The 18,448-nt window shown below is 39.7% G+C and overlaps 2 protein-coding genes across 6 annotated transcripts in view; one reads left to right on the forward strand and one right to left on the reverse strand.

Annotated features, from left to right (window-relative positions):
• Window positions 1-18,448, forward strand: part of LOC134870631 (protein phosphatase 1 regulatory subunit 1B-like) — a 34,842-nt gene that overhangs the window by 15,150 nt on the left and 1,244 nt on the right. For 2 of the 5 annotated variants that reach the window (XM_063892891.1, XM_063892892.1), the window contains 5 exons: window positions 2,534-2,657; window positions 11,239-11,396; window positions 16,065-16,148; window positions 16,938-17,013; window positions 18,270-18,398. In XM_063892891.1, the coding sequence (XP_063748961.1) occupies window positions 2,615-2,657; window positions 11,239-11,396; window positions 16,065-16,148; window positions 16,938-17,013; window positions 18,270-18,398 (490 nt within the window). In that variant the 5' untranslated portion in view covers window positions 2,534-2,614. Of the gene's footprint in view, window positions 1-2,382; window positions 2,443-2,533; window positions 2,658-11,022; window positions 11,161-11,238; window positions 11,397-15,075; window positions 15,237-16,064; window positions 16,149-16,937; window positions 17,014-18,269; window positions 18,399-18,448 lie in introns of those variants that run through there. The other 3 variants (XM_063892890.1, XM_063892893.1, XM_063892894.1) reach the window with 3 other exon arrangements.
• LOC134870629 (neurogenic differentiation factor 2-like) lies at window positions 4,133-7,702 on the reverse strand. The gene is made up of 2 exons (XM_063892887.1): window positions 7,505-7,702; window positions 4,133-5,729 (listed from the first exon to the last, which is right to left on the reverse strand). The coding sequence occupies exon 2, from the start codon at window positions 5,714-5,716 to the stop codon at window positions 4,628-4,630; it is 1,089 nt and encodes a 362-aa protein (XP_063748957.1). The 5' UTR covers window positions 5,717-5,729; window positions 7,505-7,702; the 3' UTR covers window positions 4,133-4,627.

Consider the following 18,448-nt stretch of genomic DNA (forward strand, 5'->3'; position numbering starts at 1 on the left):
GGGGGGTGATGATGGTGGGAGAGTGCAGGGCAGGCAGGGTGAGCATGATGCAGTGGCACCCAATTCCTGTGGTTGAGGTGACTCCCACATTTAGTCCCATCTGCACCCAGACAAGCTCATCTAAGTGGTGGATTTTGTTTTTGGTGCCCTCTTTTCAACTGGTGTTCTGGGGAGGAAAAAGGGGAGTGTGTGACACATAAAACATGTTGCATATACATCATAGAGCTTTCTCCTGTCACACACACCACTGGGAATTTGTCACTTATATTTTAATATTCAAATTGTTGTCTTTAAGCTTGGTTTATTTCCTGTTCCCACCTCATGTCATTGTCCTCTAACTGCACAACAAAACGCTCTATGTAATGATTCTGACACTGATTAGTCCTGTGAAATATTTTTTCGAGATTAATCCCAAAATAATTAATCCGATAAATGTTGACCTAATCTGATAAATGGAGTAAAACTCTCCAGATGGAGATTTATGTGCAGTGGGGCCTGGGCCTACATTTTGTGCTGCGTTTCCTGCTGCGATTTTAGCGGATCAGTTGATCATATTCAAAGCAGTTAACTGGAGATCTGTGTGGGATTATATAATTACAGTAATTGCATGGTATTTTATAAACATTCATTCCAACAATTACGCTTGAATAGAATCCCAATTAATTGATTTTATGGACTTTAGTTTCGTCAGTTAAGCCAAATTTGTCAGAGATATTTAAATTAACCATCACATTAGGGTGAAGTCCGCCCACGTGGCAGGTGTGCATTAAACTCCGAAAAAATATGATATATGATAATAAGGAAATAAGAAGATAATTCGTTTAGCCCGAGATCCATACAGGTCTACTGGGGTTAACACTGGATAATTACTTTACATATTCAAGTCGACTATTTAATGCATAAATAAGGACAAAAATAACAAACGTTAAACTGATAATAGCTGTTTTAGTGATTGAATTAACCGATTTAGATTTTTAAATAATGCTAGACCCATGAGTTTGACGGGTTAAAAGTCACACGCAGTTTAAAGTCTGCTGCATTATTGACTTGCATGATTTCAAATATTACGCATTTCTAACACAGTAGAACATCCGATGGGATTCATTCATTGCTCTCTGCAGTCTCGTGCAAAAGTGCGTGACCGGGAGTGGAAAGGTCTCTTTTAGTCCGGGGCCGCGCGTGGACACTCAGCGGAGGAGAATAATGAACAGATGCTGAGTGAATTAGGAAAGAAATACTGGGTCCCTCCCACAAGGGCCACTTTGGCAGGGGCCGCCTGGCTGCCACGTGGCGCAGCTGGCACCGGGGTTGGTGATGGTGGGTTTACTGGTCTCTGGCTTTACTGGTGCTTAGACATTTAGCGCCTTGGCATCGTGCAACGCCATCAAATCCTCCGCCAGCCGCCGCCCCTCCTCACTAACAACGAACTGAGAGGTTAGAGCAGAAAGTAAAATCGGAAAGGTGTCCCTCATCTTGTCCCTCGAGGCCTTTACCCTTCACACGGGACTGGTAACTAAAGTGGACTTGTAGTGAAACAGGGGGATTCTGCTGGGAGGAATGACTAGTTTTAGAAATACATTTAAATATTATTTGGTGACCTGATTCTATATTTTAAAAAAAACACCAACAAATATTCAACATACCAATCATACAAGTGTCTGAGAATTATTAGGTTACTCAAAATGTTTTTGGTTGACAGGTGATGTCATAACGGCCTCTTCCTTTGAGAAAAAGCAGTTTACTTAATGTTCCCGAGGTAACTTTGACCAACCAAGGTTTCCTCACACTGCAAAATACATGTTGCCTATGTTTAAATGGTAAATAACACGTAAGCTTTAAAGAAAAACAACTAAAGGTTAACATAAAATGTGTATAGATAAATTCTTAATTGACTCTAAATTATTCATATTTGTTCAATTGTACTACAGTATATTCCAGATACTATTTTTTATTGTAGGGGAAAACTCCCTCATTTCATTGTCCCTTTGTGTTAACCCACCTATAGACTCAGCTAAGTGTTTAAACAGAAGACTCTAATATCCCGTTATATTCAAAGATAGAAAAAAATGTATGATTAAAAATGTAAGAGTTTAAATATATAAACTCTTAAATAAAAGCAGAATATTGTTGACGTTTTCTTTCTTTGCTTGAATTTGAATTGTTACATCAGGGTTTCAAATGTGTTTATCTATTTGTACAGCTAACTTTTATTGGTTGTGATAGCAACCATTTGGACTGCGTATTAAATCGGTGTTTTAAGGTTTGTGTGTGTGTTTGTTTTTGTGTCTGTCCGTTATGCCATCCCTGGGCTTCTTCATTATAAAACAACCGGGCCATTGACTCCCCTGGTTTTGCACCTGCCCAACTCCACCACTGATGTAGGGAGTCAGGTGGGCCTTTTAGGCAACAATGAAATCAAATGAGGAATGTTTAAAAAAAAATGTAATCAATATCATAAATGGATCATTTTTTTCATTGTAGTGGCTTGCAATGTAGAAAGTGCTTACATCTCTCCTGTTCCTTTTCTTCCGAGGTCAATGCTGGATGGGACGGTTTCCACCCTGCGGTGCCCGGTGTTGATTTCCCCTGGACGTCCGCAACAACATATGGGACCATGGGGCAGCAGTCCAAAGATGGATCCTGCTCCATCTATTCATGTAAGAAACCCCCAATGATGTGACCTAGCACAAATAAACTCAATTGAATATTGTTAAAAATACCAGGAATCTATTGTAACTGAGAACAGCATATATATCCTATTTTCAGATCTACCAGTCAAAATATCAGGCTTTGCAACTTGGCCTTATTCAAATAAATATTTGTTTTGTAGGAGGAAAAATAAAACATTGAAAAAGCTGTCTCATTTAGTCATTCATGGTTAAAACTAATATTTTTGATAAATTACTCTGGCAATATGTGACTTGTTATCAAGATAATTGTATCCACCTGGGAAGTCTGACAGGTGTTTGATTTAAATTAATGCTGATGTGACAAGGCCCTCATCCACATTCATTGAGCTGAGCACTTTCATCTTAAAACACTCTTGTGTATGTGAGTGTTCAGTGTGTCAGTGTAGCCGAGGCCTTTTGCTCACTCTCTAATTTGTAACATCACATTGTTGAATGTACTGAAGGCTTAGAGATGAATAACCCACAACACAAACGGTAAAAATGTGTCACGGTTTTTGCAGGCTTTTATATCGTTCAAAATACTTATTGTTGTTTAAAATCATCTAGTGTACTGGTCGCATGATGCTACATTACATTAGTTGTTTTGTTGAGTGTAATGGCTAGAAATCGTTGTCAAATAAATAGCTTTGTTTCACACTCATTTACTGGGTTTGGAATTTTGAAATTACTTTATATGTATATAGTTTATGTTGTTGTAATGCAGATATATGTATTCCAATCCTCCCTGTTCAACAGTTAAAATGATCTTTTTGGTCTTAATATGCACAGAATCTCAATCTCACTATTTCAATTGTTTCACCCCAAGGTGATCTTGAGGAAACAAAGCATTTGCACATTTTTTAGGAGAAATTCCTTTAGAATGGAATGTAATCGAGGCCACTTCCAAGTTTAAACCTTTAAAATGTCCATGCTGAAAATGTGTGAGAATAAAACAAATTGTGATATAAAAAATACAGTGTGACTCAGAAGTTTCAGGTTTTACAAAATTTAAATTCAGTGTGCATTCTGCTAGCAATTTCCTTAAGACATTTCTTAGGTTTTTGTATTTTAACTGCCCAATATCCATATATGCTAGTACGGGCATTTTGTTACTTGTTACTCTAATAAGTCTATACAACATTTTAGATTTTTGGACTGTCAGTGTTCTTTTTCCCTTTTCCACAGATATTTTAGAAGCTACAGGCCACTTAATTATACCCACATTATTCAGATAAGATATACAATGTTATATCAAGTATTTTGTTTTTAAATAAGCCTATACAAAATTTTGTTAAGATTTAATTTTGAAAAATATTAGAATTTCACCTTTATGCACAAGTGATTTGATTTACTTAAAAATGTTTTCATATTTTATTAAAACCTCGACAGTTAAACCTTTTGATATGCAATTTAAATGTATCTGATTGAAACCATGTTTTATTTAAACAACGTGATAACTTCCTCAACATATTTTTGACATGTCAATTATTCAGATTCCATTTTGTGTCCCATGTCTTTCTTTTCATCACTGACCTTACTGGCTTTAACGTAGTCCAATTCAACGAAATTATTTCAGACACATTTTTATATACGTTGAAGCTTGAAATTAATATTATTTAATATATTATTATCCACACAGCTTAAGGGTGAATTCCCTCGATGTACAGAATAAGAGTTTTTCGATCATGTCAGACAGTTATAAAACATTTTTTTTATTTCTGTGGTTTGTGTCATAACATGTTTAGGCCTATACATCTTTTATGTCAATTGCACTCATTCTGCATACAGGATATTAATGGACACACTCTGATAGGATGTACAACAGTATAGGGATGACATCAGTAGAATACAGAAGGTAATCGGAGGACTTTTTTTTTTGCCACTTCCATCTCTCTTCTCCTGCTTCCCAAACAATATTACACGTTAGAATTGTCATTTTAAGGTCTGATTGTGAGGATTCAGTTATGGAAAAAAGCATTGAGATCCTCATACGGGGGCGCCCTGTCATGGTGCAGGTGCACGTCGTGAAAAGGTGGAATGTTTTCGGACTGCGCGCCGCCACTGCGCGCTCCCGAGGGCCCATATGGTATGCTGTGGCTGGGCCGAGACGTTGTCAGTCCGGAGTAATGCATAGAGTAATGATAGTTCCTGTCTGTCTCTGGAGCCTCCTGCTGTCTCCCGGATAGGCCACCGTTTAGGCAGACGGGCGGGCTATGCGGAGCCTCGTAGTCCGGGCTATTGTACTCAGGGGACGTCCCACCTGGCGGGTATACGCCCTCGTACCCGGAGCCGTAGGAATGGCCCCGCACGTTAAGCGCACCAGCCCCGGGCTGGTAATGTGGGCTGGAGATGCGGGAACACCGGTAGGAGTAGGGATTCACGGAGAAAGGAGAGCTGGGCACGTGGAAGCGGGCTCCCTCTGCACACGGCTCAGTCAGGAAGTTTCTGGTGTTGAGCTGCAGACAGCCTGCCACCAGGTTGGTAGTGGGCTGGGACAGCCCTTTGCACAACATCTGCACGTAGGCCACCACATCTGGCCGTTTCCCGTTGCGTAAAATCTCCCCCAGGGCTAAAATGTAATTCTTGGCCAGCCTCAAAGTCTCTATCTTGGACAGTTTTTGCGTTTTGGAGTAGCATGGCACCACTTTGCGCAGATTGTCCAGTGCAGAATTCAAATCGTGCATGCGGGTACGCTCCCTGGCATTTGCCTTCATTCTGCGCACCTTGGAGCGCTCAGCGCGCGCCGGCGTCATCTTACGTTTCTTTGGACCGCGCTTCTTGGGTTTGCCTTCACTGTTCTCATCGTCGCACTCTTCCTCGGCCTCGTCATCCTCATCATCATCATCATCGTCGTCGTCGTCGCCGGCCATCTCAGACTCGGCTCGGCTGCTCCCTTCCAGCGGCTCGTCCAGGTCGTCATCATCGAGGTCACAGGGATCGTGCTTTCCGACCTTGTCCTTGTCGTCCTCGTTCTCATTGCCCTCCGCCCAGTCCGCCGCGAGTCTCTGGACGTCTGGCAGGACCTCACTGAACAGACGGCTCAACATCGTGGCAAGCAACCTGCAAGAGAGACAGAATAAACTTTACCTGGCTGTTTGCACCCTGCTGCTGTTTAGGCACCCATGCTGGGCTGTACATGTCCCTCACACAAGGAAAAAATCGGTGAGCTGGAATAGCTTTCCCGTGATACAAAAAAAGAAACGGTGGTGTGTTTGAATTTGTCAACACGTGTCTAAATACAGTGTTCTGTTTAATCATGACACGAAGTTCATTAATATAAGGCTGACCTGGGCAAAAACTCCATGAAACACCTTTTTAAAGGCTTATGTATTATCATCCTGTCCCATGTTTCTACAGTTTTCATGTTTTTCATTCCAGAGAAGTTTGATTTTTTTATTTCTTGCTTTAAAAAAATAAAAAAAATAGAATCGGATTGTTTTAATATATTAAAAGAAACAGTCCAGTCCACCCCTTGGCCTCAACTTGTGCCTCTTGTCTGTGCCCTCCAGCAGTCCGGCTCAGGGAGCGGTGCAGGCCTGCAGCAGGTCCCCCAGGGACGCATTATGGGTGTGGGTCCCTCCTCAGTCCTATAAATTACGAACCTTGAGGAATTCCAGCACAGCCAGGCCACACTGGATCAGAGGGTCCAAAACATATCTTTGTCTCTGAATTAACAGGGTTTTTTTTCAATACGCTTTGGAATTTCATGTATAAGAGCATTGGAAAGATTTCGGGAATAAAAAAAAGTATTCAATATTGTTGCAAATATTTCAGAAAGAAATTAATGAGTACGCTGTTGAAATGCACCATAGCTTTTGCAGGTTCATAAATCCTTTTTGACCCTCAGGAAAACGCTGGCCACAGAAAAACAAAAACATTTTAATTCTTTATTCCTTCGGAGTGTGCTTCATATCTTGATCTGGACTATTTTATTAATTTCTCTGAGCCTCTTCTTTTATTTAAAAGCACATTCCGTGTTAATCAAAGCTGTAATTAAAAGGTCACGGGGAGGTTTTACTGTGACATTTTATCATCATAATTCGTTCAAAAACGAAATCTATGGATGCATTTCCCCCGCTAAATTCAATGTATAACGTTGACACAATAATTCACGCACGTTATTTATTAAAGTGCCATTGATAAAAGCTGTGACATTTCCAAATCTTTAAGGATTTTCCAGTAATCTGAGCTCAGCTGCGTGTGGAGTCCAAGGACGGTTTTCTTTTTCTTCTCTAATCTTGTAAGCACAATGTAATTAATGCCAACCAATACCTTGTCAATTAGCCTGTGTATCTCTATAGAGAATTCTACCCCCACAGTGCTCTGACGCGCAGTCGTGCAGGAAAACACACACACACACACACACACACACACACACACACACACACACACACACACACACACACACACACACACACACACACACACACACACACACACACGCACGCACACACGCACGCACACAATTTTCTGAAAATGTATTTAAAATACAGTCTCCAGTGCTCATCCTCTAACGTATTGCGACACAAATTATGAATACAATTGTGCCAGAGACCCATATCTCTATCTTGATGTATTAAGATGCATCTTTCAAATTAAACATAGATAGATCAATATATTCGATTAAATTATCCTAAAACAGCCTGGAGTAAAGATTAAAAGCTACAAGATCACATTGCATGCGAGAAAAAGATGCGAAAGATTTGAAAAAGATTGTCCCCTATTTTGATTAATACTGTGCCATTCTAATTCCCAGTCACAATACAACAGGCACAAAGACAAAACTAATCTTGATTCGTGTATTGCCGTATATTGATAGAAAGCGTGTAACCTACCTCCGTGGTGGAGCTCAGTGACGGGGCAAAGCGGGTTTGTTTACACCATGTCTCTCCGGGTGGGCATCACATCCACACGCCCTGCACGGATGCTTGTGCAGACGAGGCGCTGTGTTCTGCTCTCACACCTCTCTCTCCTCTCTGTCTGCTGCTGCTGCTATCCCCAGCCCTAACGCGTGGAGGGATCCGTGTGGCACCTTAGAGGCAGGACTGGGTGGGTTACATACCAGCTCTGATGCCAGGCCCATATGGCTGGCACGTCATTGGCAAGAGCCATCACATGAGAGCCGGTGATTGACATGCGGCCGCATTCACAGAGACTGGCTTCCCCTGAGGGAGAGGGACTCGCCATCTGTCACTGAGCTGAAAGAGAAAATGGAATAAGGAATGAATGGCGGACTGGATTCAAACAGCTTCTGTTAGCCTCCATCTTTGGGAAAAACGGGGTTAATCTCATATAGAAGGTTTATGAAAACAATCCCCTTAGAGAAATAATTATAGCAATCCTATTATGATCATATTTTAGGATGATATCATTCTAGTAATATTGGGTTGTTAAAGGATTACTTATGATTTCGGTTGGAAAAGGAAAACCTACAAATAATCCACATGAGCCCTTCTGGGGAAATGTATTAAATATTTTAATGATACAATTAGAAGAAATACCCCAAATAGGCCAATAGGAATAATTGGATCCCTGTAGAAATGTTATGAGGAAACAAACAACAGGAAATTTACAACACAGAAAACTGCCTTCACACAAAGGATAAAGATGGGACCCGCCATAAAGATCAGAGTCAGGGTGCAATTGCCTAAACGAGTCAATTGAAGAGAGCCAATCTCAGCGTCTTGGTTTGGGTTGCCAGGCTTGGCACAGGTGCCGGTGGGCGGGCTGGTGCCAAAGGTGGCAGAGGCACAGATTGCGCAGAGGGGCCAGAAGATGGGGCAGGACAAGAGAGAGGGAGAGGGAGAAAATAAGAATGAAATGAACCAACACCATGGGTGTGGAGTGGAGTTTATTGGCTCCTGCCACATTTTCAGTGGAACAAAACAAATGTGTGAATGATATTATTAGATCAATGTATTTCTGGTCATGGTTGTCCAGATGAAGAGTTGTGGACAGGGTCACACCCCAACATGGTGCCCCTGTGTTATCAATCGGAGGGACATAATGGGCATTACATTCAGAATATTTTACAAATTCTGTAAAGGCTCATATTTTGTGTTTTTATGATGTTATGACATCAATATATAGACACCACTTACAAAAAGATAGCATTTAATTTCATGTAAAATGATGTCATCGCAAAAATTGAACTCATCAAATTAAATAATGAGGGGTTGTCTCCCAATAAAATAATAATTTGATAGTGATTTTTATATAATTTTGAGGTTTTCAAGTTGAATGTTAAAATCCATCATGCATTTCCTTACAAAACAAAGTCTGAATCTAGTGCTTAGTGACCAAAATAATTCAGATATTTGTTTTTCAATCATACAGTAAATGACAAGAACCTACATAAGAGGTGTGTTTAATTGTTTCCCTTGGCTCAAAGAGTTTTGAGGTTAAAATGAAGTGTGGATCTTGAAATTGTGTCATCACTGTATGGTTTTGCTTTAAAATGTAACCTTGAAATAATGATATGCGCTAAATATTAGCAGTCAACAGTACGGAGCTCACACACGACATGCAGTTTATTTGCTTTCTAAAGCTACGCATGGGTGACATCTACTGGTGATAAATGGTTAGTGCAAGTCTGGAGTTAAATGACTGAAAGGGATTTCATTCAAGCCATAGCTTTCATATCATGTGACCCGATGAGTCCAAATCATTCCCAGATTGTATTCAGCACTGGCAAAAAAGTACAAGTCTTTTTTATGAGGATTTATTTTTATTTTCTATTTTATATGAATATTTGAATGAAGTTGAGCAGTTTCTCTATTGAAAGGGAATATTTTTAAACAGCTTCCGTTTTGGGGATCTTCTCGACTCCAAATATTATATTACATTATTACATTCTTATATATTACACTTTTGGTACTTTGTTTACTTTAAGAGTATTGTTTCCTAACTCAAAGTATGTTTTTGTCCCCTAGTGGTGATATGAGAGAAGGCACTGTGGCCTTTTTTCAACAACAGTACTCAGTGAGCGAAACTACAGATGGGCTGTTTGTTTATTTCCAAGGTGGACGTTTTATTCACAAAAGCAGCAGCTCTCCCCTGAGCTGCCAGAGATCCAGAGCTTTTCTCAAGATCACTTCGGTACAGGGTGAACCTGTGAGCGGCTCATACTGACCCTTCTAGGATGAAAAGTGACAACTATTTCGCTCTTTCTTGGCTTTAATGCCACATATCTTGTTCTCCTCTCTAAATGCACATTTCATTTACAATACTTTGAAGCAATTATTTATGTGTACATATATTGTCTGATAATAATGTATTAGTCAGAGTAGCTAATACATTGTTGTCACTATAGTGGCTTAGCTTTCCTCGTGCACCAAACATAATATTCCCTTCTTTTTTGCTAACATTAGCATATGAATTTGTCCTCTCCTACCTAAACTTACTCTTCAGCACTCACAGATTCACGCACACTATGCTTACTGACTGCCAACACTGAAGGGAGACAGTTGCCATGGCAATACATTTTCCAACAGACTCCATATATATTTACAGTACATGTAAAGCCCTGGAGAAGATCAGATACATATTTGACTCTACATGTACACTTTATTTTTTTCAAATTAGAAGCCATTTCATAATACATGAAGTAGGTGTTGTTAGTGTTGGTCACACTTATTTCAAGTAGGCTGTTATTTCATTTATTTTATATGGCAGACCCTTATCAAAGTTTGAAATTGCTATAAAAATAGTCTATTCTCACAGTAGTTTTCCGTTCTTCCAAAATATACCAAAAATACGATTGAGTTTTGCCAAAACCAACAATGTAGGCTACTTTAACTTGTTGTTTGTTAAATACTTTTGAAGTTAACATATACTTAACAATTAATCATGCTGCCTTTTAACAAAGGTTATTTGTTAAGATTAATCCTCTGTTTTGCATGGTGTTTTTTTTCCATTTCTAAATGTAACACTGAGCTGATCATTGTTAGATTGTAAGATCAATTTTAATTTACATTAAATAGGAAAGGTATCGTGTACTGAAACAAATACAGTCGGAAACCTTTAGATCACAAAAGTACCCTCAGAAAAAAAATAGTAATAGTGACAGGTAGCCTAAGTAAACCTGTGTAAAGAACCGTTGGCATCCACAGTGGCCAGTTTACTTTGATTAAAAAGAGTAATTTGTTATGGTAAAAACAAAACTATATTATTCACAGTACACTAGTGTGTCATTATTAATAGCCTATCTTCATAAAGAAAGGTTAACTTGTGTGAGATTGATGGCACCCTGTGTTTAGAAACGTCTTATTTTCAGCCCATCTCAAGGGAAATTGATTTGAGCCATTTCTGATTTTGCACTTTTCCCCCATTCTTTTCCCACTGCATCTGAAAGCGTCATAAAGCTTCCGCATGCTCTGCTGCACGCACTCTCACTCCTCTGCTCTTCATCACACAACAACACAACACACGGTGGGAGTGAGAGACATAAACGGACAGTGAGTGTGGGAGAAGGAGGAGGAAGCTATTCCTGGTAGGACTTATGTAGCACTTTTGGGAAGTGATACATTTTAGACCGGCAGTTCAATCGGACTTTGTTGTTGAACATCAGTGCGTTTGGCCGCGGAGGTGACAGGCTGGATGGACCCGCTGCTGCCCGCAGACACGGAGCTGATGGAGCCAGAGGCGGATAAGGATGCGAAGAGGAAGATCCAGTTCTCCGTGCCTTCATCCGTGCCCACACAGCTGGACCCGCGACAGGTGGAGCTGGTGAGAGCGAGCGTGTGTGGGTGCGTGTGGGGTACTACATGGATAGTGACAGTGGTGTGCGTGAAAAAATGAGGTCAAATGTGGGTGAAATGTCATTACCTGTCAGGATTACCACTGCGTTTTGTGCAGCTTAAAACATCTGTAGTTTTTGTCTGAAGGGTTATGTCAGATAAAATAAGTGATGTGATCTGAAACATGCTGGCTTTAACTTTCATCTGGACTTGAGTAAACAAAAGTAAATATCGTCCTCATCTGTAGCCTGCCGCTGACAGACAGTTACATAACCAGTCTAGCAGAACTCTGTATTTTGATGTTAGGGTATTACACTGTGGGCAGCACTGGGATTAGGCTGAGCTGAGCAGGTTCAGTTTTTGGAGCCGTTAAAAGTGATGAGGCATCTTCGCCCTTCAAAAGAAGCGGAGGAGGAGGATGAATACTTGATGGATAAAGCATTCCAAAACAATGCAGGTGAAACATAATGACACGGTCAGACAGAAACTATGATGGTGAAATAGTGCAGTGTGAACAGGAATAATGTTAGCCTTGCACTATATGGTTGCAGACCAGTATCATTCGGCATTGAGAGCTCATAAAGGTCATCACTGAGTCGCCCCAGCAAATGATAGTCAAGCATGCTTTAAGGTTATTTGTTTCTTACGATTTTGAGACAAAACACATTCATGTTTTTGGATGGACATATTATTTGAGACCAGTGCCAATATCCTCATTTCCTCCCAAGATTTAGAGATTTCACGGGGCATCTACTTGGAAATCTCATTGCAGGCTGGAATGTCAAAACATACTAATAAATCAGTTATTAGCAAGGCACTCAAATATGTCACACATCTGTTGTTTACAGACCAACTTGGAGTCTCTCAGACTTTGGACTACTTCCTTAACTACTTTAATTAGCTTTTTTTTTCTTCTTCCACAAACCCCAAGGTACATCTGAACAGCATTTAGGTTACACTAGCTCTTATGTGTTTTTAATTAGTTTCTTATGGTTGTTAGTAACTGGGAGGTGGGAAAGTTGTACATAACTAATGTTGCTGATACTTCCCACAGTCATCAACTAGTAATACTATCAATTGTTTACATTTCCACCCGTAAATGATCCTTGACAGCATTTTGTGAGCTGAGTCAGCCTTCCTATAAGAAGCTCTGGCAATTTGCCCTCTTAGGACCTTTATAAGATTACTGCAAATCTCCATCGTTGATCTAATGGGAATAAACATGGCAGGATCCTCTAGTAAAGCACGCAAAAGGTTCTTACATCATAAGACGTCTTAGGATATGTCTTCTTATGGCCACCAATGTGACCCTAACTCATCTTACAGGCTCATCTGGTGCTGAAAATCCGATCGGAAAAAAATCAGCTGGCGATTTGAGGAATTTCTTCACTGTCTCAAATACCAACAGTCCAGCTGAGGGGGTCATGCAGCTGCAAAACAAGTTTTATAATCCATTATTTAGACAGCCTTCAGAATTTCTTCCTTTTGTCATTGCCCAGCTGCCTTAGAGTTGAAGGATGAGCCTTTACTATTATGTACTGAAAAACTGTCTTTACTTAAAACAAGTGTTATCCTTCATCGCTGACAGTATGCTGTGATTGCTTTTGGGAAATGGTTCGTATTCAAAAGACTAGGTAGATTAGCAGCATTTCTTTTTCCCTGATTTCTCAAACTATTTTGGAGATTTTACTTAACAATGCACTCGTCACCTGTATTGTAATCAACAACACCCTTGCTTTGATTCTAATTATTTCATGTATTCACTATCGACCCAAGCTCTGGGCTCAAGAGTCTAAAGTTGTTGAGCTTCAGATCCACCTTAAGTGCCAAGAAGGTTGTTTTTACATCAATAGCCTTCTCATGCAGCCCCGTGAGTTATGGTCAAGGGTATTCTGTGTTTTTGTTGCCCTTGTGAAAGGCTGACACAGCTGCACACTGACAGTGAACCCTGTGTGAGTTTCAATGGGCCAACAGAAGGCTATTTGTGGTGTGTGAGGGTCAGCCAAGTTCTCATTTGCTACATTTCCAGAACACAGTCATAAAATTAGCATTGAAATGGCAAGCAGTACCATGGAAAATCAGACATGTAGAGAGATAAGTAGGGGAATGTATTAATAGAGCAGAGTGGCAAGAAAAACAAGAGAGGAATAAAGATAAAGGGCAGAAGGCATGTAGGGAAAAGAAAGAAAGAAAAACTTCAGCCAAGGAGATGACTGATTAAAACCAAAGAGATTAGCAGTGGATGCCGAACCAGCAGCAAGGACAGCTAATGCTAATAATACATTCAATTGAAGCACAGCTAGAAGCTCTAAACTCCAATAAGGTCTCAACAACAAACCCAGCATAAACACACAATTCTTATATCATAAGTGGCTTCTTCTTCCATCTTTAAAAGTGGATACAGTAATCAGCAGATAATGTAAGAATAGCTGGAAAAAACACATATGCTTGCAATGGAGGAAACCAAAGTAACTTCAAATGAATGCACTGTAGATATGGGAAATGTCCACTTTAAGCACACTGTGTTTGTGGGATCATTCCTGCCAAACCTAAAACAACTATCAAAGCAATTGCCTTAACATAACTGTATTTCCAGTCAAGCTGCCTTGTTGAAAAAGGTTGAAAATCCCATGTGATGATGTTTAATCAACTCTAATCTTTTTTTTATTTTTTTTAATTCCCCTCTGGTAAAACAAAAGGTCAAAAGGCAACAGTGTTTTTCATTTATCTTTTCTTGCACATCAAATCAAGCTCTACACAGGATTAATGAATAAATTGAGAGCATAGTAGGAGCACAGCAAGGGATTTATGCTTTCACTGTGCGGTCTTAATTGTTGAGTGGATAGGTTATTACTATGATGTCGCTGTACACACAGTGCTATTGTGCATTAAGAACCTCCAGATTAATGCATTAATTTTGAAAGTTAGGTGAAGGTCATCCTCCCTTTCAAAATGAGGTGGGGGATTAATGATTTGCAATACAAGCACAAAATTGAAGGTCTCTGATGCTTGAAATTGTCTTTCTCATGGTTTCTTTCCCAGTTAGGTTGTTGATACATTTCTATTTATCCTGCATAGTTCTCGAAAACTTTAGAAATAGAGCAGGATATTTAATAATCGCACCCGATATGCAAAGTTGCCGTTGAAAAAACTGGATGACTGGTTCAGTACATACTTAAAAATTAATCTGACTAAGAGTTGTACAAGCACGTTTCCAATATTAGCTTCACATTCTACTATCAGTTATACTGCTCACAAACATTTAGCTATATGTTACAATTACATCATCACTTTTAGTGCATCAAGCAGAAGACTAATACATGTAGTGTGCTAAAATAACCCGCTTTTACTTAAAAAAAACTTCAGAATTGAATCCACCACAAGCCGAGAGATGTGAAACAAATCAGTTATGAATCAGTTGAGTCATGTAGTAGAGCTTCACAGCACAACCACAGGTATTAAAAGGCATTTCAAACATGCACAAAAAAAAACCTGATGAGAATACTATGTTCCCTGTAGGTGCTTGACCTTCTGGCAACCATGTTAACAAAACACCCAGAAAAGGTCACAGTGTCTGAAAAGGCTCTCAGACCGGTGTTTCATGTGTGGTTTGGTACTTTTACTACACACGTTTTTCCTGTGTGTGAAAGCTCCCATGGCTGTGCATGGGTAATTTAGTACATTTCATTTTCCTGTTGACGCATTTTCACCTCTAATTGGATGACTTGTAATTCAGATTTAAATGTGTCCCCCCTCAACGGGCAGAATGTTTAGTTTTGGTGTCGGAGTGATGAATACGTACGAGTCCACACACAGAGTGAAGCAGGAAGTAAGTTACTCCACAGTGAAAGCCACCCACACACTTCATGCCTACACTCTCAGCTGTGAGTCTGGCAGCCACTTGTATCTCACAACAATCTTATTACCATAACACGTAACAAAATAGACGGGGGGATGAATCTATTGTATACTTCATAACACTTGGTTATTGTTAGCCAGAGGGAGGTGTTTTATTATTATGTTACTATGAACAATCAAAGGTGGGTGTAGCTTGAAATGAAATCATAAAAATAGGCAAAAAAGACATCTTCAGAAAGAAATGTTGCAACAAAATTAAAGTGTTAAAGATAAGATAATTAATTGGTACCAATGCATTACAAATTATTTTATGTTTAACGCCTACTGTTCATGACCTGAGAAGAAACATCAGCTTTTATCCGGATGCAGTAGTAACAATAGGGGCAACAACAGGTGGAGTTCATTTTATTCGATTATGGCCCGGCTTTTATATTTTTGACATTCTGTTACTCGAATTTTACTGACGAGTAACAGAATGATGCAGGATAAGTTGGATGAAAAAGTACATTAGCTGAACATCATAAAACAACAATCAGTAAAACAAAAACAGGGTTTTATTTGGCTGTTTAAGGCAAGATTATCAAATAACACATTGTAAGAAACCACAGTTTAATTATAATTCAGCGTAATAATAAGCTAATCAGTTATCAAGCCAAGGCTGAATTAAAGCCTGTTGCTATCAGTCACACCTTGTTACTTTGAATGGCTATGACTGTGTTAGGTGTTTGCACACATGCAAATATTAACAAGTTCACACAGACATCATGATTGATGGACTCTCTCTTTCTCTCCTGCTAAGATTCGACGTCGGAGGCCAACACCAGCCACACTCTTCAGATTGACCGATCCACCATCACCAGAGGAAGACATTGACCCCCACCAGGTAGATCACAAAAAAAACTTCAAATCAACAAAGAAGGGCTGGAGTCACTCACCAGTTTGAATCACATTTCAATGATTGAAGAGGAGTAAGATATTTGTTGAGGCTAGAAGCATAGACTGTGTATGACTAGAACACAATGCACTGTTAAACCCTTTGTTTTATTCAAGCTATATGTAACGTATGTACACAAAGGGAATGCAGCTCCCTCAGGTTTGTTCTGTGGGGGTTGTAGAAAGGCATTCTGGCAAACATTTCATATTAGCATTTGAGGCAGAACTATATTAGGTGGGATGAGAACAAGTGTGGGTGCACAACAAAAGTAAATTCCCCTCCAAGCCAATTTTGTATCAGTCACTTGTTTGTGTGAGGCAATACAATTGAGACCCAAATATACATACAAAGCAAGACGGTAAAATGAAGGAAAAATGTAATTATGGAAATGGGCAGGAATAGGCTTTCAAGTTGGATGCCAGTGTAAACAGTCAAATAAACCCAAGACATAACAACAGGTCAGTACACAGGGGGGGAAAAAAAGCAGAAACAGGTAAAAATGTTGGATGAAAAGTCTGTAAACTGACAACGTGGACAACTGGCAGTGTCTCATATCAATGCCTTTCTATTTCAGTGCTAACAATTCATAATAATATCACTTTGCTATATAACGGTATTTATCTGAGGTTACAAAACTGGGATATTGTATGTATAGGTATATTCCACTTAAGCTAAAACCTATACTGTGTAAACTGTATGTCCATTAATCTGTAAACAATGATTTTGATGCGTCTGCAGTGGGTTCTGGGTGAAAATGGAGCCTTGAAAGCCAAACTGGTTCACACGACAACTTACCAGCCACCTTCACTAAAAGGTAAATGCACTGTTTTGAATACATTTGTGTGTTTCAAATATGTAGTACAATTGACGTAACAAAGGACACACAACTAATGTTGGAGACCTCAAGCTAGTACAAATGTCATGTGGTCTCTATCTGTTTGGAATATGTGAGTATCCCAAAAAATAGTGAGAGACGTGTGACTGTGTGTGTGTGTGCGTGTTGTTTGATTGTGTGTGCTATGTGAGATTAGGAGCAGAGACAGCTGTGAGTCTGCTCTGGATCATCCTGGATTAAAGGATGGGCACACAGTTGTAACATCGTCTCACACATACAGTACAACCAGAGTCAAACAAATATTAAACACAAAAGCATCTCTATTTCGTTCTTCTGAATATTACGATTTAGCTTCCAGTTCTGTTGATCTTATATCATTACTGCTGCTTGAAACATGTACAATGTACATGTTTTACTGAAAATGCAGCATTTAAAATGAACACCATCTTTAAATTGGAATTCTTAATATGAACCCACAGTGAAATATTACCTGAAGCTGCATATCCCCTCTGGTTTCAACTCATTTTTCTGTTGCTGACCTGCAATAGATAGCTGATTTTCAGCCAAAAAGCAGGCACAGTTGGAGACTGCATGGTGAACAAAATGCATTAGGCAACTTAAAAGCATAATGATTTTTTTCACAAGTTGGCCGAGTCAAACATAGAGTAAAAACATTTTTATTGACTTACATTTATCAGATGACCAGAAACACAAGTAAAAAGTAACGGTTTTCTGTTTGGTTTGTCACATTAACTTAAAAGGTTATGATGACTCAGTCTGTAAGGACTTGGTCTTTGAACCAAAGAGTCACCGGTTCAAGCCAGTTCACCTCATGGTCAGTGCATGCTCATGGTTGAGCAAGTCACCGAACCCTCCCATCACCGCTGTACAATAGCTGCCGACTCCTTCTAGTAGTAGGATTGGTTAAATGCTGAGGTCCAATTTCCCTGTGTGCTGTACTGTGTGCATGTACATGTGTGACAAAATTAAGAGGGTTTCATCCTCCAATTCTCATACATCAGTGTCGTTTTCACAATTTGTTTCTGTCGCCCCCTATTGGCAAAAGCAACATTTGTAGATTTAAATAGCAAAAAACAATCCAACGTTAACAATCTCTTCCATCCACCTAGCCATCAAGTAATCCATCCATCCATCATCTGTCAAATCAAGAGTTAAACTGATCTCATGTGTAAAATCTGTGCTCCTTTATTCTCCATCCATTTTTGTATTTTCAGCTGTGCAGAGGATGGCCCTGGCTCACCTGGCCTCCCTAGACTTGACTTCAGTGGACAAAGAGGATTCCTCTTCTGGGGAGGAAGAGGAGGAACGTGAGAAGAAGAGCCAGCAGTCACCTTCAGCTACAGGTGGGTGACATTACGCCAGTTATATCTAATAATGGCATTTTTGTCAGACA

Source organism: Eleginops maclovinus, chromosome 10, assembly GCF_036324505.1.
Source record: "Eleginops maclovinus isolate JMC-PN-2008 ecotype Puerto Natales chromosome 10, JC_Emac_rtc_rv5, whole genome shotgun sequence".
NCBI lineage: Eukaryota > Metazoa > Chordata > Actinopteri > Perciformes > Eleginopidae > Eleginops > Eleginops maclovinus.